Source organism: Platalea leucorodia (assembly GCF_965183815.1).
Source record: "Platalea leucorodia genome assembly, chromosome: 22".
In the NCBI taxonomy this organism is placed as follows: domain Eukaryota; kingdom Metazoa; phylum Chordata; class Aves; order Pelecaniformes; family Threskiornithidae; genus Platalea; species Platalea leucorodia.
Genome location: NC_138844.1, coordinates 7,356,783 through 7,383,858, shown reverse-complemented (window position 1 = coordinate 7,383,858; position 27,076 = coordinate 7,356,783). Strand labels below are relative to the sequence as shown.

General features: G+C 41.3%; 1 protein-coding gene across 1 annotated transcript; it reads left to right on the top strand.

The window, feature by feature from the left end:
• Positions 1–729: 729 nt before the first annotated feature.
• On the top strand, positions 730–26,989 carry MPP3 (MAGUK p55 scaffold protein 3). Its single transcript, XM_082331922.1, has 19 exons — positions 730–811; positions 3,758–3,868; positions 5,111–5,229; positions 5,728–5,805; positions 7,363–7,443; positions 7,990–8,127; positions 9,093–9,174; positions 10,698–10,783; positions 12,286–12,360; positions 13,419–13,615; positions 15,381–15,445; positions 16,615–16,635; positions 18,349–18,390; positions 18,798–18,962; positions 19,665–19,745; positions 21,165–21,258; positions 22,074–22,182; positions 23,059–23,181; positions 23,428–26,989. Exons 2-19 carry the CDS (start codon positions 3,844–3,846, stop codon positions 23,605–23,607), a joined length of 1,761 nt encoding a protein of 586 aa, XP_082188048.1. The 5' UTR covers positions 730–811; positions 3,758–3,843; the 3' UTR covers positions 23,608–26,989.
• The last annotated feature ends 87 nt before the right edge of the window (positions 26,990–27,076 follow it).

The window sequence follows — 27,076 nt, the reverse complement described above, 5'->3', positions numbered from 1 at the left end:
AGCCCAGCAGATCTTCCGCCACAGCGCTGTGATTTTTATCGACCCTCTCTTTTTGTCTCTCCACTGGCTACCCATTTTACTTCGCTGAACACAGCTTTTTGTCTTTACCTTTGAGGCCTGGATCCTTCCTGTGCCTGCCCCGCCAGCTGTCCTGCGCCAGCAGCCCCTGAGCTTCCGCTCCCTTGCGCCAGGCCACCGAACCCCCACCAGCACGGTTTGCCCCCGGTTCCTGGGCGTGCTCCGGTGCCGCGTCCCCCCTCCTGGGGTGGATCCCCCTGCGAGAGATCGAGAAGCCGCTGCAGCGTCCCCCGCACGCCTGCAAAGCCGGACCTGGCAGCGGGCAGCTCGGACCAGGCGGCCGCGCTCCGCACACCGACACCCCGCCAGAAAAGGGGGCCCTGGCGCCCGGGTGCCGCGGAGCAGCGCCAGGTCGCGGCAGCGGCCCAGGCCCCAGCGGCGCCCGGAGGCCTCCCGAGCTCGGCGGCGGGCCCGTCACGGGAAGGCCGCGTCCGGCGCCGCCACCGCCGGGGCGACGCCCGGGGCCGAGGCCCGCAGCCGCCCGCCCTGCGGCGGCCCCGACGCCCGCTGCCGCCCCGCCCCGACGCCGCGCTTGGGCGGCGAAGGCCCCGCGGCGCAGGGCGACCCAGCGGCTGCGGCCGCGCGCCCGGCCCGGGGGGGGGGGGGGGGCGGCGCGTCGCGCGGCTCCGAGGGCGCATGAGCGGGGCGCGCGGCGGGGAGGCGCGCGGCGGGGAGCGGCTCCGCGGCCGGCAGCCAGCACCGCAGCGGCCCGGACCCGGGCCCGCAGCCGCAGGTAACGGTCGCCCGGCGGCAGCACCGCTCCCGACGCGCGGCTCCCTGCCTGCAGCGGCGGCCAGGGCGACGCCATTTTGCGGCCGGGCGGGGCGGGGCCGGGCCGAGCTCCGACGCTGCCGTCGAGGCGCGGGCCCCGCGGGTCCGCTGGGCTTCGCCGGGCGGGCTCTGCCCGAGGCCTCGGCGCCGGGCCTGGCGGAGCCGCCGCGCGGTCCTCGGGGTGGCGGAGATGGGGCCGGAGAGGCGCTCGCAGAGCCCGCTCTGGAAGAGGGCGTCTCGCTGCCGGCTGAAGCCCGGTCCGGGGCGTAGCCTCGCCCCGCGCCGTCGGGCCGTGAGGAGCGTCGGCCGCGCTCGCCTTGCCGCCGGCGGGGTCACGGGTGCCCGAGCTCGGTGGAGCGCTGGGGAAGCCCGGCCCGGGGCGGGGGCGTCCTGCCCGGCGGCGCCGCGGGAGCCGGTCCGCCTCGCCGCGCTCCGCCCCGCGGGTTCCCGCCGAGCCCCCGTCGCCTGAGGGGCGCCCGGCCCAGCCCGGCCCGCGGGCGGCGGCCGCTCCCGAGCGCGGGGCCGCGGGGGCTCGGACGAAGAGCTGTCCCCGGCGGGGAGCGGCGGGCGGCTTCGTCCTCCGGCCGCCAGGGCCGTGGCGGTGCCCGGCGCCGGGCCGGCTCGGTCAGGTGTGGACGCTGGGCGCACGGAAGCAGAGTCGGGAGGAATCCTGTCATAGCTGTCAGCTGTGATCCCCTTAGCATGCAGATGCGTTTTCTGACCTAATCGCTGGGGTGATCTTCTGGAAAGATGGTAAAATGCGACTGCTTTCTGAAATGAGATCTTCTGCCGCTTTGACCGATATATCTGGATTACAGAAGCTTTATGTTGTGTTAGGCTGTGAACCACACGAGGTTTATTTTCCACGGTAATGGGGATATGCCAAAGCATATTATACTTCTGTTTAATCCCCTTGACCCCACGTGCAGCATCAGTTCAGCTTATTTAGCCCTTTCCAAATACCAACAGTCCCTTTTCCTAGGCAAGGAAGGTGGCTCAGAGGTTCTGCCTCAGGAACAGCTGGGCAAGGATGTGTGTGAAAAATAAGTTATGGTTTAGGGTAGACATTTTTAAAGAGGAAAAGTGTATTTGAGCCTCTTCATACTACAGTGGTGAAAGGGCAGATCGATGGTTTTGAGCCCCTCTTGCAAAATATCACTTGCTGGGGCTGAATTTAATACCTTGAAGGCAGCCCTCGGCATTGCCATGGAGCATGCTGGTGACAAATTATTGGGTACGGAATGCTTTTCGTTCTTCTGACTGTTCATTCCTCAGTCCTGGCTAATGATTTTTAGAGAGCATGGGAAATGCCTCTAGGGGAAGCCACCATTTTGATTGCTGTGCCTAACTCATCTAATTCTGGTGCTCTGGAGTTTGCTGTCAGGTTTTTGAGGTGTTAAAACATCTGTTTTCCAGGTTCCTGAGTAGGATGCTTTCTTGCTAAGAGTCTGGAAAATAACTCGGGTTTTGTTGGGTTGTGGTGCTAAATAAGTTTGACTGTGGGAAGCACGCATTCTTTCAAAGACCGAGCACGCAATTGAAGTTCCCTTTCTTGATAACTAGAGATTTTAAATACGTGTCAAATGAAACGCAATAGTCAAGGAACCAGAGTAGTTGAATGAATTGCCTATACGTTTCTTTTTGGTGTGAAGTGTATGGCGGTGTGTGAAATGTTTATTTCTTCAAAGCAATAGGTAATAAAATGCTTTTGAAAGTTAACTAAATAAATGTGTAGTATATGTAATACACTTGAGTATGGTCCATGGATTGTAGTGAAATTTCAACACTTTCAGCTCACTTACTTAGAGAGCTCAGTTATGTTTTGATACCCAGGTGGACTAATTAAGCATAGCAGTGGAAAATATGGGGTGCAAAACACAGGTGACTATTCAGCTTGATATTTCAGTATGTTGTAGAGAAACTCAGGAATCTAGAAAATGCTAAACTGGTATATGCTAATTTGCCATGGAGTACTATGGTATGTTCAGGCAGCTAATCAAAATAAAGTTGAATCAGAAAACCATCAAACTTGTGTCATGCGATCACAATATCAGACATTTATCTACAAATAGAAACACATGGAGTATCCTTTATTGCATTTCACAAAGAGTTGGAGTATCCCACATTTCTTTCTAATCCATTTTGCATGCTGTTGTGGCTGTTTATTTTTCTGCAAGCATTAGTCTGATGAATTTTATGAGCATGAACAAGACTTTAAATGTCCTGGAACACACACAGTGTTCCATCTTGGACTGGCAATTACAAGCATAGATTCAGTTTTGCAGTTTGAAATGAAATTATTCTGGAGTAATTTGCTCTCAGTGACAAGAAGAATCAGCAGTAAAAGCATCTAATGGAATTTCTGAGCGATGGAAGTAGCCTTATTTGTTGTAGCATCCTTAGTACCCATGACCAAGGTTGATGGGGTGACACTCCTACTAGCTTTAATAAGTTGCATGTAATTGTAGCATGGTCTGCATCAGAATGCCAGGGGGATGTGGATTCCTTTGAGGTGCGCTTTTAGGAAGCCCCAGAACATCTTGTTGGGATGGCGTCTTCCTGCATGCTCTATTTCTGTGCATATGGTGTTTATCGGTGCTTTTAGACATCCATTCTGCAGCATGTTTTTTTCTTTTCTGTCTTTTTAGACAGTTACTTAGGCCTTCTAAAGCTGTCTATCTTGGAAACGGAACAGGGAAGCATCCCCTCTTCAGCATCAGCTTCATCCAAGATACCATATGGTTATCATATAACATAATATTCTCTGTGGTGTTACTTGCGTAGCAGAGTAACTGCAGGACTCTGCCTGATTCAGGTTAAACTGAAAACTTGAGCGAAAGATGTACTAGGAATTTACTATTTTTACATGATTGCCATTTTTCTCGCATGTTATCTTTGCTCATTTCAGGACTGCCTCTGAATCGCAGTCCAGAAAGAAGAAACAATCGTGTTGATTTAAGTTGAACATTAGTCTCTAAGAGTAAGAACAAAGCCATGCCAGTGCTTTCGGAAGACTCAGGTAACTAATCTGCATGCTTTCAACAGACCAGTGACTGAAATCTTAGTGCATGTGTTTCACCCAGGAAATGAATTTAAATTGGAGTTAAATAAAATAGAATTAAGGTAGTTCGACTAGATTTCTTGGCAATTCCCTAAAAGAAAATGAGGAAGGTGGAGTATAAAAGGGAGAAATTAATAAAGTTAGTCAGGTTTTAGGAAACACCTAGTTTCATAAGAACCTTAGAGCCCCTGAATACATGCTGGTAGACAGGCTCTTATGGACAAACGTGAACCTCTCAGTATAACACTGGCTTCTACGCATGCTTATTAAAGATCAGCCCTTATATCTCTGCTGCTTGCTGTGCCACTTCTTAATATTTTCTGAATAGGTGTTGGTAAGCTTTGTTAATATTCTTCCTTATGACTTAAAAAACAGTGATTCCATTCAAGGCTTGCTAGCCAACTTCTCCAGTATGCTAGCCAGGGTAACGACATATACGCTAATGATACAGAGTTTTAAAGCAGAGGTGAATTTGAGTCTTCTGGATCCAGATGCACTCTAAAGTTCATGGAGAGAATAACCAAAGGAGAAGATTTTAGGTGTCCCCCCCCCATTTTGTTTTTGTTTGTTTTGTTTTCCCAGTCATGGTCCACTAGGAAAAACCTAACGTTTGTCTGGCTCTGTGCACTGCAAAATTGGGATAGTTCTCGTTTAAGCGCTTTTTAGAAGACCAGCCACAAGCTTTGCTTCCACTGCAGTGGAAATCTACACCAGTCCTTTCCTCCTCTGGTCAGACCTGACTTCTGACAGGTGCCTCGGAGGTGGAAAGGGCAGGATAACGCTTGTAGGCAAAGCTGCTCTGGAAGTCGAGCTGGGAGCTGTGCAGCAAAGGAGGTAGTTCAGTCCTTTTGCAAGTCGCTGTGGCACTCTGATAAATCAGAGTTTGTTAGAGGGCTAGCTGTTGTGGAAACAAAGGATAATTAACATGAAGGGGGAAACTTCAACAGTAATGTCTTTAAAAGTATATATTGCTTTGGTAGCTTTTGCCTTAATATGATATATGTTATATCTTAAGCTGTGTTTGCCGCTTAAGAAGGGAGCGTTACAAAATGAGTGGAAGATAAGCACAAATCTCTCTGCAAACTTAATGATCACCAAGATGGTACCCAAGTAAATGTAGTTGATGTTAAGTCTGCAATAGAAGGTCCCGTGAGACATGCTGTCTACAAAGCTTTTCTTCTGTCTTGAATTCACATTTAGGATTGCATGAAACTTTGGCCCTTTTGACATCTCAGCTAAGACCTGATTCAAATCATAAAGAGGAAATGGGATTTCTTAGGGATGTCTTCAGTGAAAAGAGTCTCAGCTACCTGATGAAGGTAAAACTTCATTTATGAATGTACATTTTCCTTGCAGGTTACTTACTCTCTGTTGCCTTGATTTATCAATTGTTTACTTTGCTTTTTTTTTTTTTTTGTAGAATTCTATACTGACCAAAGCATATATTTATTTAAGCACAAACATTAAGAGCATTTGTTGACAATTAATGTATTTTGTTCAGAAAAAAATATTTCTGCTTTGATTGCCAAAATGCAGATGTAGTGCCTCGTAGCTAAAAAGCAGTGTGAGGTGGCTTCATTTTTTTGCCTTATGCTGCTGAAGTCTTTACAGATTTTCTGCCTGCCTGTGACACTAGCATGAGCAAAAAGAAAACTAAAAGACTCCTAAACAAAGCAAAAATAACCCCAAGAGAGGTTATTTTTCTGACACTTATCTCAGAAAAATTATATTCCTTAAATGTAAAAATATTCCAATGTAGGTATATTTAGGAAGTTTGGTATCTCTCTGTAGTAATGCACCTGAGTAATCTTTTTCAGATTCATGAAAAACTCCGTCATTATGAAAGACAGAGTCCAACTCCTGTTTTACATAGTGCAGCAGGATTAGTTGAAGACGTGAGTAAAAATTCTTGTCTCCTTATTTTTCTATTATTTATTTCCTTATTTTTTCTATTATTATATCTCACCACCCTTATCGTAAAAAAATTTCTTCCTTATATCCAATCTAAATCTGCCCTCTTTCAGTATAAAACTGCTGCCCCTTGTCCTGTCACGACAGGCCTTGGTAAAGAGCTTTTCTCCATCTTTCTTTCAAGCCCCCTTTACATATTGAAAGGCAGCAATAAGCTCTCCCCGGAGCCTTCTCTTCTCCAGGCCGAACAACCCCAGCTCTCTCAGCCTTTCTTCATAGGAGAGGTGTTCCAGCCCTTGGATCATTTTCGTGGTCCTCCTCTGGATGCGCTCTGACAGGCCCGTGTCTGTCTTCTACTGGGGACCCTGGCCTTGGGTGCAGTACTCCGGGGGGGGTCTCAGGAGAACGGAGCAGAGGGGCAGAATCGCCTCCCTCGACCTGCTGGCCGTGCTTCTCTTTATGCAGCCCGCGATACGATTGGTTTTCTGGGCTGCAAGCGCACATTGCTGTCACATATCTGATTTTTTTGTCCACCCATATCCTCAAGTCCTTCCCTGCAGGGCTGCTCTCAATCAATTAATCCCCCAGTCTGTTTCCAGAGCAAAGTTGTATTTTAGGTTTGTTCATAACGTGGCATGTACCTGAAAAAGTGGAATTTATACTGCCTTTGACGGCTCTTTACAAGTGGCTTGAGCCTGTTTCCTTCAAAAGCGTAGCAAAGGGCTGTGGAAGGCTTGGGAGCTAGAATTCCTCCCTTTGCAAAGCCAGGAGACCCCACTGCCCCATCTTAACCTGCAGCATGCCCCCTCTTCCCTTTCCCACAAATACCCTCCATAAAAATTTTGGCACTGCTGCCTGTCAAGTCATACAAAATTACCATCTTCTAAGGAACAGAGGAGAAGTTTTATACAGGAGTATACGACTTCCCTGTTTAGAACCCTTTACAGGGAAAGGAAATCTCTCTTGCCTCAACCCCTTCTCCCTTCCTCCTCTCTCCGCCCGCCCAACCAGCCTAGTGCAAAAGTGCTTCCATTATTTCTCTAATCCTTTGTTTGGAAGGCCTGAGACTCCAGGGCATGTTTTGGTATCCAGGCTTTGCAGGGGAACAAGGGAACTTCTGTTGCATGTTCCACACGGGTAGTGCTACCTGGTTACGGAGAGGATTGAACTCCTTTATCATAGTACAAGTGCAGGAGTGTTGTTTCACATATCACTTATGGATTCCATATAGAATTTAAAATTTCAGAACTCATTCCTGAAATTATATTGGCAGAATCATTCTTAAAATGTATGTTTAGGGGCTAGGATCCTGATTTCTGATGATAACTTCCTGCGCTATCTAATAAAAATAAAATAGATGAAGAAGCTTTCATTTCTTTTAGGATTCATGCACTATTGATTGGGATTGGTTTTGATCTGTGCACGCTACTTTGAAGGATGATAGAAGTTTGCAAACACTCACCAGAAACACTCACTTGCAAATATTTGATCTTGTTTGGTGGACTCCTTTTATTTTGAGGTTGTTAATTTTTATTTTAAAGGTAATAGAAGAATTGCAGACCGCACCAGTGAATAATGAAGAAAAAGAGCTACTTCAGCTGTTGTCAACACCACATCTCAGGGTAAGAAACACACCAGAGACCTTAATGAAATTCCTTTGCAGAATTCCAATGGAACATTTTGTAATGGAAAAGTTACATTGGAGAGTCCCTAAGAGAAAGGAAGAACCTCCTACAAACAAACAGAACAAAGTTCTATTCCACTATGATTTCCTGCCCAGGCTTTAGGATGCGAAGGGGATTGAGAAGACACAGCGTAGGCCTTTCACACATAATGCACCGTGTTATCTTCCCTCCCCTCCTTCATATTTTCTGAGGGAGCAGAAAAGAAAAGGTGACCGTTTCTCAGCTTTTTGCTTTCCATAGTCCACCGCCATTCTGTACGTTTATTTAGGCTGAGCTTTGTTATTGCCTCGATTTACTTTAAATATTGACATACACCAATATATAGTTTACATGATGAGTAAGATCATTGCTGAATCTTTTTTTGAGGATTGATGGTGAGGGTGGGAAGGGGGAGGTTTAAGTTTGCTGTAATGTTGGAAACATGAGAACTGGAAACTGTAATATTACTCCATGACACTCCTGTTTCTTATTTCCTTTATGCAGGCAATGCTTGTAGTACACGACACTGTAGCACAGAAGAACTTTGACCCAGTCCTTCCACCTCTACCCGATAACTTTGATGATGATTTTGATGAGGAATCAGTGAAAATTGTTCGGCTAGTGAAAAATAAAGAACCCTTGGTACGTATAAGATAACCCGTCTCCAGTCATAAAACCCTGTAGTGCAAAAGCATTATTGGGAGTATGGAGGAGATACTTGAAGATGTCGTCAAATAGTCTGCAAAAACTAGGGGTGTTCCGAAGCTAGTAAAATAACATAAAAAGAACACTTTGGTAAATACACCTTCACAAGTTTGCATGAGATGCTTTATAGGCGCGGGTTTATAAAGCCAGTAAACGCCGCGAACACGATCTCTGAGGAAACTGTATACGTTGAAGCAATTATGCTTATTATACATATTCTTTTCGTATTGTAGCTAACATTCAGTGAATGAATACCTTCATTTGCGTGAAAGTCAGTGATGTATGGTAAGAGTGTGTTTGATAGCTGTGTGTAAACATTACATTGACAAGGTACTAATTTTATACAAATGGAAATGGAAGAATTGATTTCCTAAGAAAAAACAATTGCACTGGGGAAGAAATATGCTAAAGTGCTTTTTGTATATGACAGTGGGTAGTAGAAGAGAGCAGTGACTTAATTGCTGATGAAAGAAAGCTTTGTATTGCCAGGAGAGGTAGGAGAAGGAAAAAAAAAAAAACTAATTACTTGGCTTTCTTTGCTTTTTACATGTAAAAGTGCTGGCTGTATTGTGTAAAGATTCAGAAGACACATAGGGAAAGCTCATTCTAAGAAATTCTGTTTTGCACGGTTGAGTGACTTTGATCACCACAATAATGAAGGTAGTGAAAGCACTCGGCAAAGCCAGCAGAAAGGAAGGTGTGAGCACCTTCCCACAAGCACATGACATGGGCACAGGCAAAAGTTGAAAAATGGTGAAAATTGTCAAGGAGGAAGATAAAATGTATAGAACAAATTAATTCCGGTTTAAAAAACACATTAGCTTACATGTTATTTCACCGCTTACTGTATTCTAAGCAAATTTCTTATGATGGTTTCGGGGGGGGGGTATGTTTTATTTCAGGGAGCTACCATCAGAAGAGATGAGCATACAGGAGCTGTAATTGTAGCAAGGATCATGAGAGGTGGTGCAGCTGATCGCAGTGGTAAATTTCTGAAGGAAAGGGGATTTAAAATTGCATTTGTAAACTTTTTAAAATTTCCAAAATTATGCGTGCACACACATACTGTATACACAGACCTAGAGCGATAATCTCTAACTAAATCCGATGGTTATTCATTCCAAAACCTGTCCTTTGGACACAGGTGTTTAACATATGTATAGACTATTTTGTAAAAAAAACAAACAAACAAAAAAAACCCAAAAAAACCCAAACAGCCTATCGAAATCTTAATAGGCAACTGTTAGATGTCAAGTCTGAACTAGTATGTAGGCTCTCTGTGTAGTCAGTGGAGTGAGATGGACGTTGCTGGAGAACAAATCATCCCAACAAGCTTTAGAACAGGACAGATCACTGCTGGAATTGCCTTTCTTCCCTATGGACCGTAAAGGGAGCCTACACGGTAAGCTCACTTGACAGCTGAATTTCAGGTGGCAGGAGAGACTTCGGTGCGTAGGCTGTCATTCAGCATGCCTTCAGGATCTACAGGGTTAATTCCTGCAGTATTTGACCTTCCATTTTCTAGAAGGTGATCATCCAGATTTTATTAAATAAGCTGAATTGGCCTTATATGAGATTTATAGACTCCAAGCCTCATGCACTTTTTTAATATACAAGTAATTGAATCCCAAAATTAATGAATTACTGTGATGAAAAAACATTAGCTAATTAAAGCTTTCTTCTTGATCGTTATCATTCTTCGAATTAGTGTAATCTGATAAATGTAATGTGACATGACTAGAGCGTGCGCTTAGCATTTCTGTATTTCGTCAGTACTCTATTAATTTAATTAGATAGGTTTTTCTCTGAAATAGCTGCTAGGAAAAAATGCCAACGGAGATGGGAGAAGTAGGCCTAAGCTTTAGAAGAAAGAAAAGAAAGGAATGTTTTTTACCTTTAATGTAGTATCTTGGTTTATTCAGTGTATCATGTGGTGTTTTTTGTTTGCTTTACTGAGAAATTATTTTATGTCAGTTAACAGTAGTTATATAACACAAGTACAACATTTCTTACTGAACTGGATAAACAAACCTAAAACTTGTAAGGGCCTCGTTACGGCTTGTTAAAAAAATTAGTCCAGCATTCTTTCTGGGATGGTGTAGTGTTGATCTGTTAGTTGATGGCCAAGTCATTCCTGCCTTTATAGTCAGCAGCATGTCTCCTGACTCCACAAGATTGGATCATCCTCATGAAACTATTCCAGTTTTATGTTCTTAGTGCTGAGCCAAATATAGAGGCAGCGATTTTCCAGAGTATCTTGCCACATGTTCTCTATCTCTACGCTGGCCTCCTACGAGGCTGCGCTACATGGAAAAAAAAATGCCATAGGGAATAAGGGCGGGAGACTTCAGAGCCCATTGCCCACAGAGGCGTTTGGCTCTGGTAGGAAATCCATTAAGCTGGGGGAGGGCGGAGAGGGGGTGCATGCTCTTGACTTAAGTCGGACATCAGAGGAGTGGTGCTTTCCAGTCTGGAGACTTACTTTAATTTGCTTGCCATCTTTTCAGGTCTTGTCCATGTTGGAGATGAACTAAGAGAAGTCAATGGTATTACTGTGCTTCACAAACGACCAGAAGAAATAAGTCACATTTTGGTCTGCACTGATTTTCATTTCAAGATCTTTTGAGTGATCTAGTAATTACAATAGATGATGATATTTAACCATGAGTTTTATATATGTATAGAGCTAAAAGATGCAATCCCTGGTTGTCTTTGCATTAAGAGTTTTTCTTCTCCCAGTGGATTAGTCTTCTCCTTTTGACTTCAGAAACTTCTGCGAACTGAATTGGTACCAATTAAGATACAAATAGAAGCTTACGTCTTTCTCTGTCAAGAACTTCCCTTTCATGCTTTGTTTATGACAAGCAAATTGCAAATTAAAAGTGCATTCCTAGAAGATAAGCAGTTTATTCATAATAGGGTATGTTAGGAAGCTGAAGAAAGTCTCAGCTGTGTGTCCAATAGAGCTGTCAGTCTGTTCTTTACCAGCAGATTCCTTGCAACACTAGCAAATTCTTGCTTCAAGCTTCTCTAACATTAATGCTCACAAATCTTGGTAACTCTTTCTAAACCTCCACATCTGTGGTCTGCCTGCTGCGTTGCAGAAAGTGTCATAGCTCTTACGCTTATTTGTTCTCTGACTCCCCTCTTGTCTTGGTGTGAAGTGGAGTTAGGGACACAGTAAGAAGAATGGCAACGCTAGGAGACTGAAGTATGTGGCATCGGTTCCATCACCTAATTTAAATTTAGATCAAAATAATCCTGAATAAGGAGAATGACTGCTTTTAACTTGTGGGGGAAGGATCAAAATCGTATTTTGAAATGCTGTGTAGTTTTATTTGTGGGGACCCTGGGATGCTATTCATCTGTCCCGTTTTAAATTCCTGCAATGTAATAGTTTCCTTTTCATGGTTTATTTTTTGAGGAAGAACTACAAATGTTCGTCCAAGCTGATTGTCCAGGTTTCCTTTTTAATCTATGCAGAATACCAGGCTTCTCTAGGACACAGTTCATCTCATCCAAAATAAGGCATCTCCAACAGATCAGATAAACCTATTCTAGATTTCCAAAGCACCCAGAAGTGCTTTTTCATGTACCACAACTAATAACTGAAATTTACTAGCAGAGATTTTGAATGAAGGTAGATGTTTACTTTGGAGATGTTTACATTTCACCTTAACCAGTTGGCCACTATGTGGGAAAGTACAGCAGTATTTTTCAAAGGAGCACTTTAAAATGGTTAGTCTGCAAAAACTTAAGTTAGTGTCGCACTGAAAGCCACAGAAGTATTTAATGCCCTGTGAACTGTAATCCAGAAATTAATGCAGTTGCTAAAAGCAGATCAAGGAATTTTAATGCAGTTCTTAATATGTTCTAGCCAAGTAGTTACTGTGGTTGTCTCCATGGGGAAGACGCTGTTGAGGAGGATTCATGGAACATCATGATAGTCTCTGTAATTAGGTTAAATAGTGGATTAGCTTGGCCTGTTAAAAGTTCTGAGAAGAGAGAGATGCTAGCTCCTAAACTGGAACTTGAATAGTCTGCATTGTGTCCTTGTCCTGCTTTCAAAGTAAAAAATATTTCTCTCTTTCTCAGGCTCAATCTCAGGGATCAATAACATTAAAAATAATTCCAGCCATCAAAGAGGAGGATCGTCTAAAAGACAGCAAGGTACGCAATTTAGTGAAATACTGAAGCACACGTTTTCGTATTTACACAACGCTGGCATCTCTGTAAATGCAAGATTCCTGCTGTTTCAGTGAGGAGAGTCACAGACCCATAACTGAACTAAAAAGATAGTGGAGCAGTTTCTTGTTGTAAAATGCAGTGCCCTTTTATTCAGTAGAATTACTTCGATGACGTCTCTCTTCTTCATCATCTTGGCACACGATCTTTCGTAGCATTTCTGAAGTCTAGCCTCTTCTTTTTGTTCACGTAATTAAAATTGGCATTCCTGCCAGTCTCCTCTGACCACGACAGCTGCTGTCTGTCCATTATCTCTGGGCATCCTGCCGCTCGCTTGAGTCAAAACAGACGTGTTTGCAAGGAGAGCTGCGTTCATCATTTGAGCCCATTAGCCCCCCGCAAACAGGAACACACCTCTCCGAGTGCTTCATTTGCCCTCTTTTGCCTTCCTGTTCGACTGGTCCCTTACAGGATTCCTCTGTCAAACTGTTTCTGCTTCCCTGCTCTCAGTTGCCAAATTTTTCCTTGAAGCCCAACAAATGACTTTTAAAAGTAGTTCTACTGTGATGCGTTAAATAAGATAAGATGCAAGATGGTAAGATGCAAATCCAAAGTTGAATAGTAGATTTTGATGCATTAAAGGAACGTTTTAAGGACAGTCTTTATAATAGGGCAACTTTGCCATATATCCCTTTTTATTGTTTTCTCCTTCCCCTGAGATTTTTTTCCTTTGTTTGTTGCGTTTTGTACTTATGTAGACTGTGAACTGTGTTTCGTGAGACTTTGATCTTTGAGGCTCATGTTCCCCAATGCGAATACATAATGACTGGGTATGTGTTTGAAAGTTTAGTTTATTTTTCTGTATAAGTAAGCCGAAATACAGATGCAGCTTGCTAGGTTTCAGTATTTTTGAGTACCATAAAGCATAAAGGAGAGAGGAAGAGTATATAGAGTTAGCACTGTAAGCACTGGGGAAGCCTTTTAAAGGTAGTTTGACATTCCAAATAGGACAAGAAGAAAGGATGTGTTACTTTCTTTTAAAGGTGTTTATGAGGGCACTTTTCTGCTATAATCCCAAAGAAGACAGAGCCATTCCCTGCCAGGAGGCTGGGCTGCCATTTAAGAGACGACACGTCCTAGAAGTTGTAAGCCAAGATGATCCCACGTGGTGGCAAGCAAAGCGTGTTGGAGATACCAACCTCAGAGCAGGCTTGATCCCCTCAAAACAGTTCCAAGAAAGGTTTGTCAATGAAGATTACAGAATTTTTTTCAAACATATAGCGTCACTCTGATTTTATGCTGCTTTTTTTCACAGGAGATGAAGGGCAGGATCATGCCAGGGTGCATACCACATGCTTAGAGAAAAGTGCTAAAAAGCTCAATCTTCTCCAATTATATAATAAAGTTCCTAGCTTTCCTTGGCTAGTTTGCCATTGACTTACGCTTTGTGGCATGAAGGCAGAAGCACTTGCTAAGCAAATGTGTATGAAATGAAATGTGGGGTATCAGTCTCTTGACCCTCTTGGCCTAGGGAGACACTGTATTTCACAGACTTGTACTTCTATAGTATAAGAGGAAATACTGATTTATTGTAAAAATTTTGAATTTATGCAGGTAGTAGTAGTCAAAAAAGCAGATCTGATCTTTCTTCTGGCTCCTAAGAGAGTATTTAGCTTGGACCCAGATGCCTTCTAGAGCTTGAAGTTTCTTTGTTTTTACAGCAAGATATGTGTATCTTCTAAAGCAAAAATATCCCTCAAGTCTTGTATGTACAGTACAGAAGCCTTATATTTAAGAAGGAATCTGGTTTAGGCCACTGGTCTCATTGTGTGATTCTTACTCCAAATTACTGGATGTGTCTTCTTTGGATTGTAGGTGTTACAAAGGTGGGGTATCTAAGAATTAAACAGGTCTGATTCTATTGCTGGCCTCCAAGGTTTGCATAAGGTTTCTAATAGAGAACTTCGCTCCACTGCATGAATGCTCCTTTGAAATACTAGGCATGTTCTGCCTGAACAGCTGTATCCCTCTTCCTGTGCACGCATATATGTCAGCAGATGCTGCTGCACTGCAGTTGTCTTCTTTTTTTTCTTTTTCCTTTTTTTTTCAGGTGTTGTAAACTACATTTCAATGTACGTAAGAATGTAGAAATTGCTTCAGTGTCTGTTTCCCCTGAGTATCTTCTTTAGTCTGTTTTGAATGTTGGTCTGTTGCAAAAAAAAACAGGAAGAAAATGTGGTTTCCTTTGCCAACAGTGAGGGGTTTCTTGGGGGTTGAATTTTTGTGCTGGGTTGTTGCGGGTTTTTTTAGTGTTGGGTTTTTTTGGGGGAGGGTGTTTTATTTGAGCAAATTCAAGACTGGGAGATTAGGAGTTGAGCTCTAGTTCATGATTTTAACACTTCAGAAATTTTTACTTGATACTCTATTCTTATGTTTTCACACAAGCTGGGTAACTTGGTTTGTTTACTAGTAAATAACAAAAACTCCAAACTGATCTGGAAGGCAATGGATAACTTCTGAGTATGCATAGCTGCAGTGATCATTTTGGATAAAGGTTATCTACTTTTGACTTCTCGTTGAGGTTAGTAGCTTTAGGATTGTGGCAGACAGGAATTTTGCCCATCCTCTGTAAAAATGGAAAATAGAAGTTGGATTCTCAGCAGAATTAGAATAGAATAGTTGTTGTTTTCTTTATCTTTCAAAAAAGATTGGGTGGGGGAAAGGAAATAGAAAAAGAATTACATTGATAAAAGTAACGCGCTATTGATTTCTGTGCTCTGATGTATGAAAGCCTAAAATGTTCTCGAATCTTCTCTCTCAGGCACTTACAATAGCAATCTGGGACCATCATAGTTTTAAATAAAATTGTTGAATCAGAGACATTTTATATTTTTCAAGGAAAAGCACTATTTCATTCTTTGTTTTCAATGCCATATGTATAATGTGCTATAAGTTCTTTATAATTCTGAGCTTACATGGCTAAAATATAATTATTTTCTGTTTAGACGATTGACTTACAGAAGAGCAATAGGCACTCTGCAGAATCCCAGAACTGTGAAGAAACCATTATGTAAGTCTGTTCTGTCCTTCAGTGATGTCTTAGTTGATACCAACTTCTCAGTATTTCTCTGTTATTTCAATAACGATGTGTTTGAATATGTTTTGTGTGATCTGTCATTGATTGATTTGCATGGATACAAGCTGCCACATGAGAGGATTTGGGTTTGAGCTTTATCCAGTGTTGGTAGTGCCTATTGCTTATGGATGTCCCTCTCTTCCTGCTTTCAAGAACATAAGGCCTTACACATTGTTTAGATGCTTTAAAATTTGCTAGTGTTCACCTTTTTTCTATGGTTTGAAACTTGAAAGCTGCAAAAGTAACCCAGTGCACACTTCTTGAAATTCTTTCATAAGTGCATGGAATGACTCTAAGCTCATAGGAAAATAAACTGTAGCTTTAAGGAGGATAAAAATCACTGGAGCTGGCAATACCATCTGCATTTCAGGCTTAGCGTTACAAAGCTGGTCTTAAGTAGACTTTAAAGGGATTCTTGTTTACAGCTCTGAAGCCTCTGTCAGTGAATTATTCACACAAAAAGTGCTACTTGTGGTGAAATTGCTAGTCAGCGATGAACGGCAGAAGACATTCTGCATTAGCCCAGAATATAATGTTCCTGTTGCTCTTGGGTACTTCAGCACAGCTGGTATCGATGTGCGAGGCAGCTCTGTGCCTGTGTGAAGCCAGACATTGTGCTAGGAGTGCCACCCTCATGTAGACTAGGAATCTGGAAATTGTCCCTCTTCAGTGATGTAAGGGAACTTCTGACCCGTGGTGCATGGCCCATCTCGTGACGAGATACAGGTATTCTTATGGCACAAAGAGGAGGGAAGGTGCTCAACCAAATTATAAAATAGCATTACTGATTTAAATGAAGCTTTTCCAAATCAGTTTCCATTACGTTCAGTGTTAGGGGGCATGTAATGCGGATTGCTACTTAGGCTTTTTGTCAGACGTTCTCGAGACAATTAAGCTGATAACAGGTTATAATACTAAATTTAGCAAAAAAGTCTTTAATTAGTTGATAAAGGTACATTACTGCATTATTTTTTTTTTAAGATAGAAAAGCCTGTTAAGCAAATCAGACCAGAAGAACCTTCCTTTCCATTCCCTCTAATTTTACTCAATCATTTGCCAGTCTTTTAATATCGTACCAACTCTGCCTTTCATGCTAACTACAGATGATCAGTCTTCTGATAAAGGTAGGTACTCTCCTAACTCATTTTCTGTCTGAATATAAACAACCAATGCCTTTTCTGAAATACTTGCTAAGCCCCTAAGCAAAGGGAACAGTAGATATCGCTTGTTCCTACAGCAGTTTCCCCCTGAGTTATTATTTGAATGAATTTAATTTGGATTGATGACTTAGGTAATGATAACTTCCAAATTTACTCCCGATTCAAGAGAAAAGGTTTGTGTCTTCTGATATGCATTTGCACGTTCTGTGGGTTTTTAAGTGAGGTTGATAGAGTTGAAAGTTAAATGCAGTCTTTGTATCTGATATTTTTTAAAAAATAAAGAAATACAGGGGTTTAACATTTTAGGGCACCCATATCAATCCAAATTGATTTTTCTTCACTGTTCATTTGGACTGTTTTCTGTGTTATTTTCATTATGAGCAACTCTGTGGGGCTCATGCAGTTTGTATGCCACTGTACCACTCATCTTTCCAAATGCCAGGTATTTTCTGTTGAATTCTGCATGCTGTGATTTTTTTTTTTTTTTCACATTACACATGCTTCTTGAGAATAATATTCCAAGTATCGGTATTCCATCAACTTTGGTGAAAGTACTAATCATATTCTATAATTAGCTGGCCGTGACTGGTATACCCTATCAAAGTGTGAATGTGAAACTAGAGCCTACCTTCCACGGCAGAAAATAGCTCTGATCTTAGCTACGGGTCGGCGTATATCGCTACTAGTATCTTCCGTCAATGTAGGCGTAATGTTTTATGAGTATACACTGGCATTGCTTGATTACATACCTGCATGCAACTCTTCATTAAAAACCAAAGCTCTTCTCTGGATTGGCACATTTTGGTAAAGGTTTAAGCTGCATATATTTTTGCCTATGGTTGGGCTTGTCCCAGAACCATACACCTCCTCCTTAAAATGAGTGGAGTTCTGGGGATATTGCAGGGCACAAGTGCCTAAATTTTAAGCCAGGTAGCCCTCTTTCAGGAAGCATGAGAACTCGGTATTTCTCTTAGGATTGCAGTATAGTGTTTTGCAGCTAAGTATCATGGGTTTATTTTACATACTTTAGGGGCCTTGGGGGTGGTCATAGTTGGCTTTTTTTTACATAAATTTGCATATTATTTTACATACACGTGTATGCCAAAAGCATCAAATCCTTTTTAATAAAGAATTAATAAGAAATGATAATTTAAGTTAGTCAAAATGAAGGTGTTTAGAGCTCATACTTCAGTCATCTCTGATTCCCATTTTTCAAGCCCAAATGATATTGAAATGTTTGTTAGAAGAAGCACTGTTCTTACCCAATCATACCCATTTATAAAGTCATACATTAAAAAAAGAGCTCTGTGTTTGCCGAGTCGTCTTTTTTACTTAGGTCTGAATATTATACTTTTAGCAGCACTGGTCAAATGTAATGAATGCTAAAGAGCATAAATTCTGGGAACCATAAATACCGAGATGTAAAATTCTTTTGTGCAATATCGACGTCAAGGATTTTTTAAAATATAAACCACTAGCCAAGGCAAATAATTTTTTGTATCATCATTAGTGTTTGTGCTAGAAAAATGCGTGCATATAATGCAGGATATAAAACTTCTCCTTCCCTCACGAATGAGCCAGACTGGTATCGCAGGCACTGTTTAAGATATCTCCCTCCTCCCCTCTCTCCTCTCCCCTGTGCCCTTACCCTCCACCCCCCTGCTTTTTCATTTGCAGAAGACTGTGACTGTGAAGGATATTTCAACGGACAGTACATAGGTGAGAAACCAAAGTCCCTTTCCTCTTCCCTAACCCCCCGCCTTGCAAAAAAACAAAACAAAACAAAGCCATTAAAAAATAAAAATTAGCTTATTTACATTAGAGTTAATTTCCCATACATTCATAAACTAGATTATCTTTGTGCAGAGGCATAATTGGACTGTGGCATAGCCAACGCTTTGCCAAAAGTGGTATGAGGGGGGTTTTATTATAGATTGGGTGCTTGGTTTTCTACCTGATAGGCAAATTTTTCATCTATAAGATTAGCATATGTGCACTGATTTGATTATTAAAAAAATTTGTGAGAGTAACTCGTGTTCAAAGACAGAGTAACGTCTAGCTGAACAAGCTTGAAAATTTAGATGAGTGGAGACGTGGTTTAATATATCTTTTGTTATCCTCTACAGCTGGCTTACGGAGGAGCTTTAGATTAAGTCGTAAAGAGAAGGAGAACAATCTGAATGAAGGAAAGCAAGCAGAGCAGGCAGACGCAGCAGAGTTCCTAACGTACGAAGAAGTCACGAAATACCAGCAGCAGCCTGGTGAACAGCAGAGGCTGGTGGTTTTGATTGGTAAGATACACAATTAGTTCAAAATTTTTCACGTACCTCCCTCTTCCCTTATCACCTGCACTCCAAGAGGCTTTCTTTAGGTGTTTGGTTTTGTTTTTTGTGATTCTGGTGGGTTTTTTTAAAGGTTTTTCTGGTTTGGGTCAGAAGTTGTCTCTTCTTTTAAATTACATTTCAAACAACAACAACAACAAAAAACCAAACAAAAAAAAAAAACCTCAAAAAACAACCAAACTCACCAAATCCTTCTAAAAATAATGATGCAGGACCACTTATCATTTTTCTGATTTGCTTTGCATTGGTTCTCACTCAAACGTGTGCATTCTTCTGCTCTCAGAACAATGGATGAAAAGGTAGAGTTAGAAATATCTATCAAAACTTCGCATGCAATTTTAATTCAGTGTGCTTAACAGCTTTGTGCTAAGCCAGTTTCCTAGGATGTTAGAAAAATCAAGGGTATCTCATAAAAATGACTGCTAAGATTACGGATTTTCTGACTTAGTGCCTGACAAATGTTTGTCCAACCGCTGTTCAAGGATTCAGTTTGTTCCTGGTGATGTTCTTCTAAGCAGAATGTGGCAGGTCATGAGGGCTCTCATGTACAGGTTTCTTCAGGCACACTCCTGTATCGTATTATTTGTGTGAAATCGCTATTATTTATTCTCATTCCACACAGAAATCTGTCAGTCGGTTCTATTTTATTAGGTTGTTTGGGGGCCAAATTAAGTGAGCTCAAGCAGAAGGTTGTGTCAGAGAACCCACAGGAGTATGGTGTTGCAGTTCCACGTGAGTAAAATTTACTGACTTTTGTGTGTTGCCACTTTTTTCCATAAACGCTGTTTAATAGAGTAGTTCTGGCTGCATCGATGAATGTAATTTGTGTTTTGACTATGGATTATATGCATATTTCAGAAGTACTTCAAATTATTTTTCTCATTGTAATACACTTTGTTTGCCCTTCATAGCTGAATAGATCACTACATAACTTGGCACATACAAACTTTGGAATTCTGTCAACTCGGTTGATTTTTTTTTTTTAATTCTGTTTTCCCAAGTGAACAGATTGCATTTTCTCAAGTGTCCATTAAAAAAATGAGAAACTGAATACAGGAAGGAAAAAATAAGATTGTAAATTACAAAAAGAAGTAGTGTGAAAAACTAGTATCTTAAGATTCAGCCAAAACATTATGTGTGTTTAAAAGAGGATGATTTTTCTTCAGAATATCATACCAGCTAAAGTTAAAAAAAAAAAAAAAGGCAGACAGCTGTAAACGAAGTCAAAATTTTTACAAGATTTTAAATTGTTGATTAGTGTTTCTAGGCTGTTCAAACAAGCCAGTCGCAGTGATAGAGAAATTAGTGATTCTGCTGCATAGGTTTGTGGCTAGAGGTACACTGAAATTTTTTTACTGGATTATTTTCTAAAAAAAAAAATTATTAGACACACAAAAAAAATCCGTCAATATTTTTATTCCCCAACAACCTACTTTTGCAAACCAAAAAATCAACAGTGAGGGCACTCTTTATATGTTATTTAAGACTTTCAATAAATGTCTGTCAGGCAGACATTCAATTAGTTAGCAGTAGTACTCATATGGGTAATTTTTACTTGAATTTAAACACGTACACAAAAAAAAGAAGCAGACGTCACTTTTATGGCCAGGCATAGATTTGTAAAACGATCGCCAAAGCTTCTCCTACAGTAATAACAATCATTAAAAGAAATCACGACATCAAAGGCAAGGGACACACACAATTAAGTAAGTTGTGCAGTAGCGTGGGAAAACAGCCAGGGATATTCTTAGTCTAAATTCAGAGGCAACATAATAGCACTTTATATGTTTCCTATTTTTATTTTCTAAGTTTCAAAGAAAATGAGAGTCCAGTATTCCAAACAAACAGTTAAGAGATACTGTTTTCCATAGGATATACTCTACTGCTTCTACCAGATGTAAGAAGTATGCCTCCTGATTTTTGTGTTAGTTATAGCACGCTTGGGGGCAAAGCAACTTCAGTTTTGGTCTTATAATTTTTGAGATCGAGTTTAAAACAAAATTATAATATTTGACTTATATTAATTTGAATGTGCCAGTGTGTAACTACCTTGTTTGAGGTCATGAAAACGTGACTGGAACTAAACGGAGAAAATATAGTTGTTTGCAAAGGCTGATCTGTCTCCCATGTCTTGCTTCCTTTCTCTTCTAGATACAACCAGGTCAAAGAAAAGTCATGAGAAGGAGGGAGTAGAATACAATTTTGTCTCTAAGCAATCATTTGAGACAGATGTGCAGCAAAACAAGTGAGTTAGTTAATTTTAAAATACTGGCATAATTGACTGTATTTCAAACATATTGCTAGTTAAATCTTACATCATATGAATACCAAAATCAGGTGTAAAGTTGGACTAGCTGTATTAGAAGGGTTCAGCTTTCCAAGTAAAAAGCTCTCTATTCAGTCTGGACTGTTTGTGTGAACTCAGAAATTTAGTAAGAAGCAATTTAGAAACAACATAGGACTAGTAGGAGGATCATAAGGTGGGATTTAAGCCTGCATATAAGTAGTATGATTGGTCAGTATTGAATTTAGTGAAGGTAACAGATCGTTAGTTGGGCCTACTTATTCTCCATTTAATATGATGGGTAACAAGTTTTATTCACAAGTCAACTTTAAAGTGCGTTGTAGACTGAATCCGTGGATATAAAGGACTTTCTGTAAGATTGAGTACGTTTCCTGAAAGTACGGATTTTCTGGCTAGTCTCCCAGAAGATGGAAGAATTGGAGTCCCATTTCCTTGCCAGCTTTGTTCTATTTTCTGTGAAAAACATCCTCTTTCTTCTATTAGGCTTGAACATCAGTCAACTGAATTAATGCAGCTTCTTCCCCTAGTTGTCAGTAGTGCTGATTAGCTATTAGTGACATGTGATGAAGACTATTGCTACTAAGCAACCAGAAGGGGGAAAAAAAAAAATCAGAAAAAGGAAAACCTTTCTCCCTGCCCCCCCCCCCCCCCCCCCATTTGACTACTGTGACTTCAGGAAACAGCAATCAAATGTTGTAAGTAAGTAAGTTAAATATTCTTTGTGCATGGTATTTAAAAATGTCTTGACTTTTTAGATTTGTGGAACATGGAGAATACAAAGAAAATCTGTACGGTACAAGTCTTGAGGCAATCCGGTCCGTGATGGCCAAAAAGAAGGTTTGTTTGGTGGATGTGGTACCTGAAGTAAGTTCTGCAGCTTATTTTAAAGAAAGCAAGTATTTCTTACTAGGCTGCCAGCCGAAGTAACTGATGTTGTTCACCATTTGTGGCAACTTGCTCTGCAAAGAGCAATGGTGCTCCCAAACTTGTGTTTCTCACAGGTGGCCTGACTGCTAAGTGGAATAGGGCTCTTGAGACGGCAGCGCAGTGTTCACGGTTCCTAGATGTCTAGTTGATGCAGCCTAGGTGACGCTTTATCAGTGCTCACTGTGGGATTGTGCCCTGGCTGTAGGAGAACACTGTCCTAGCCTGCTCAAGTCCTAGAGACAATACTTAGAGCATGGATGGGTTTTTCATTCTTGTTCCTCCCTATTGCCTCTGAAGCATTAACTAGCACTGTACCTAGTGCCAGTATACCTGCTCTTAATCCCTCCATAGTGGGAGTTAGTTAATCTTTGAAATTTTTATTCAGATTTTGTAACTAACTGGGCTAGGAAAAGACTTGTGATACTACCCCAGATTAATTCCAGGTTTAAAATTTCCAGTGTTTGGCCTCTTAAGTGAAGCAAACCATAACTTGCCTGTCAAATCAATTTTTTTTTATACTTTTCTCAGTATCTGTTGCCATGTCCTTGTTCCTGCTATCGCAATGTACAGCAAGGCAGGTGTGTGGTTAGCCCGTGCTCCAGCAAGCTCATGCACTCTTGTAAGCTAGCCAGGACACTGACATTAACCTTTCTTTTGAAGAGCAAAAGGTTACTGTGGTCAGATGTATAGTACACAGGACTATCATACCACGGGGTGTACTAGTGAAACTGCTAAACCCGACTTGAGTAGATCATTGACATATAACAAAAAAAAAAATTAAAAAATGGTGTAACAAAAAACATCTGTTCACAGGCAGTAAAGCACTTGAGGACCCCTGAGTTTAAGCCTTATGTTATCTTTGTGAAGCCTCTCATTCCAGAAAAGAAAAAACATGTCCTAAAATCTCCCATGTCAGAAGAAATCTCAGCCCCCCTTGTAAGTATTCTAACCTTAATCTCTTCTTTTTTAGACACAAAAGCAGCCTATGAAACAACCTACCAAATTCTAGCAGTAGCATACGTGATCTCAGCTGTAATATCTTACATACCCTTTCCTAATGGTAGCAGTTCTTGTTTCATTTTGTTTCAAAGTAATGACTTATTGTGCTAATATACTTTAAAATTCTAGTAATTAAAAAGACATGCTGTAAATTTCATACCATCTTCTCGTGTTGATCAGCAGGATGAAGAACAGCAGGAAATTATTAATTCAGCAGCATTCATTGAAGAGCAGTATGGCCATTTAATTGACACTGTACTGGTGAAAGAAGATCTCCAGAGTGCATGTAATCAGCTGAAAACTGTGTTAGAGAAACTAAACAAGGATTCATTCTGGGTGCCAGTCAACTGGGTTAGGTCATAGCTTGCTATCAGCTGTTTAAGGGAAAGATTGTGTAAAAATATCTTGTAAATACATGGATTAGAAAAGGGAAATATGTCAAATTCACTTCAAAACTGCTGGTCTATCTAGAAGGTAATACATAAAGACTGTATGAGAAAAACTAAAAGTCAGAAGCTGACACTGCGTTCCTGAATAGCAGCTATCACTTAAAAGTGAATACTCAGACTAAACAGATCAGTAAAAGATGGGAGTGACTTTTTGACTGTAAATAGTGCATTTTGTACAGTAAGGTTTCACAGAGGGTCCCACACTTCTAAAGCATTTAAGAAGTGCTAGGACACTAACCAGCTGGAATTGTCATCCTTTGGCCACAAATTTTGTGGCTAGAGTTAAGGCATCTGAACAAGGTACGTTGCCCACAGAAGCAGCTACTTCAGCGAGGTGGGAGGGATGTCCTTTGGCAAGTGCTTACACCATGTTGGTTACTTAAAAGGTCAGCTGGCTGGCAGGCCAGCAAAACATGGTTCCCCTCACTCAGGATCATTAGTTGCAAACCTTTCCGATTAGGCACTAAAACTAGGCCAGTTATACAAGCTGTATATATTTTAGTGGCTGAGACACGGGGTTTTTTTATGTCCATCCCACATTTCCCAGTGCTTCCAAGTTGTCTCGCACAGGTATGAGTCTGCTCATCCGTAGCTTCTGCCTGCTTTCCCAATCTCTTCCTACTGACGCAGGACAGATGTGAAACAATCTGTGAACACACCTGTGTGACTAGCCAGCTCATAAACCAGAGACATTTTTTTAGTCTACGTGACAATAACTGCATATGCTTTATAATAGGACTTTTAAGAAGCTTGTTTTCTACAAGGTATCTTTGCAAATGCCACCTGATGGGATACCACCTTGACACCAACATAGCAGCTCTGAAAAGGCTGCTAGAAGGAGGAGGCTGAAGTACCAAGTAGCTGAGCTACAGGTCCAAATCATCATCCAGCATTTATGCCTACCTTTGTTCCAAATCGGGTAAAGGCTTCCAGAGCATCTAATTGGCTACATCGAGTCCTGAAGAAGAAATCTTAACTGTTAAGAGGACTTTGTGTATATTTCAGGAGACTTGAATATACAGAATTTTTAGGTGGGTGTTGCAAGAAAATGCAGGGAGATGATTCTGGAAGCACCTATGCTTTATAATTTATTTGAAAAAAAGAACATGAGTATTGTACAGGTGCATGCTAGCTGAAACTAGTTCCTGTTTTCCCTTGCCTGCTGAGGTCTGATCTTTCCTGTGTACTAACGCCCTTTAACAAGACCTTTCAGTGCACCAGTCTCATTCCTTGCATCTTAACAGTATGATGATGTTCTACTGCATTTAGCAAAACTAAATGTTGCATATTAAAAGCACATTTCTTACATTCCAGTGTCACTGAATCTCCATTAACTCTAGCCCAAAAAGTTGCGTAGGACAGGCACCCCTATCCATCTTCTCCAAATGTGCACCCTGGCAACTTACTTCCATGTATTGTCCTGCCTACAGGCATTGAGGCTCCCACTCCTACAAGAATGAGCACTTCTGACAGCCAGATACCTGCTCTGACAAGCCAGAGCAGACAGGCTGCCAGGCTGCCGGCCTCGGCAAACGCCCAGGGACTCCTTCCCATGGGGGTGGCCCGTCCGCTCTGCCATGAACAACCTGCAGTCTTGTCCCAGCACAGCCACCAAAAGTAAGGTGGCTTACAAGAGAGGCACATTGCCAAGTGAATTTTGTGACACATGTAAAAAATGAGTGTAATAGTCTAAAAACTATTTAAGTAACAGCATTTCAAACTAAGTTGTATTACGAAAATATGAAATGGGCAGATTGATCTCACCATAGATCTATATTGCAGATTACAAGCAAGTTTTTATAGTCTGCAAGACACAAACATGTTTAGAGGATACAGATTTAAAGAAAACGAGGTAAGATACTACCTAAGGGTCAGAATTCACTTAAAGCAAGATTGCTATCTAACATCTTAGAATATTCCAAGTGACTAGCAGTAAATAAATTATTTTGTATGCTTTATGATCTAACATAGTCTAATAGTAGAAATATGCATTAAGAGAAGCAAGGCAAATGACATCTAGAGGTACACCTGAAGTTACAATAACTGAAAACTTAAGACGTTAAGATATAATATTGCTATTAAAAGTGAACTGAAACATTTAGTACAAGTTAAATAATCTTTAAGTGTATGCAGATACTCTATTGCTGCACAGTCACAGATACTACCTTGGGATACTGTCAGAAACCTGTTTCATTTTTTTAGGTTCAAAGCAAAGGTGGTGAGAGGCTATGTATTATATGCTAAAGTTTGCAGGTAGCTAAGATGAGCTTCAGTTGTAGGGAAAAAGAGAACACATTCAATGCTCCTATTTATTCTAAAATCCTAGGAAGAAGGTACATGCAGAAGATGGTTGTTATCAGGACAAGACTCCAGTTCTGACAAGATACTGAGCCCCTGCTGCATTAGCCATGCCTGGTACATGCTCCTGCCATTAGGGAGGAAAAAGGTGAGAAGAGATTCTAAAGAAAATCAAAATGCAAATTTACTTGAATTCAAAGTCCCCCTTTGTAAATAGTGCCAAAAGCTCGAAGTCAAAGTACTTAAGCAAACGGAAACTCCTCTCCCTTACCCCTGTCCCCACCTTGCTCACACCTAAAATTTTGTAGTCGAATTTCTTTTTATGGCTTGTCATATTGAAGGCTGAGCCTTGGTTAACATGTACAGTTCTCAGGTGGTCTTCCATACACTGGCTGTATCTGAAACTGCTTCCCTTTCCAAAAAGCAGTTGTGCACAGCACAGCCAGGGCATGCTTCAGTCAGCGAGCTCAAACATGCATTAAGATGGTTTTGAAGAATCCGTTTCCCCAACCAAATTTGCAATAGGAATAAGATGACAACTTACTATAAAATATGTACCTTCAACGCAACTGAGATGCACACAGATTAGAACCCCGGTACCCCTAAGCCAGCTTCTTACGATGTGTACATTGTTTTTATAAAGTGCAGCCTGTGTTAAAACAGCATACCTCATTCTCTTGTGAGGAGGTAAGGGAGCTATGGGGTTTGTCATCAGGGCTAATTAGGCACTGTAAGAAAACTGTCATTAACAGAAGTATACTTCATCCTTTTTTTCCCCCCTTCTCTTACACATCCTCTTCCCTTTGTATGCCAGTGACTTACTAGCATTCCCAGTCAGGTCTTCCCTGGGAGAACACATAGCACCATTTGTTAATATGGACTGTACGTTCTTCCACCTCCTGAGAATATGCCCCAGGTTATCTTAGGGATACCTACAGGTTTCAAACGCATGTCGTTGCAAGCCAGCATTGCCTTTTTCTAAACAATAAAGATCAGCTTTTTTAATAAAGAAACAGAACATTACGGTTTATTGCTCTGCCCTAACTGAAATTAGTATTTTTGCTTGTGCATGTGAGTGAGTATAC

Coding starts and splice junctions, on each gene's coding strand:
- MPP3 (XM_082331922.1), top strand. CDS start 3,844: ATGCCAGTGCTTTCGGAAGACTCAG. Junction 5,230..5,727: donor GTCTCAGCTACCTGATGAAG/GTAAAACTTCAT, acceptor AATCTTTTTCAG/ATTCATGAAAAACTCCGTCA. Junction 18,963..19,664: donor GAGGCTGGTGGTTTTGATTG/GTAAGATACACA, acceptor CTATTTTATTAG/GTTGTTTGGGGGCCAAATTA.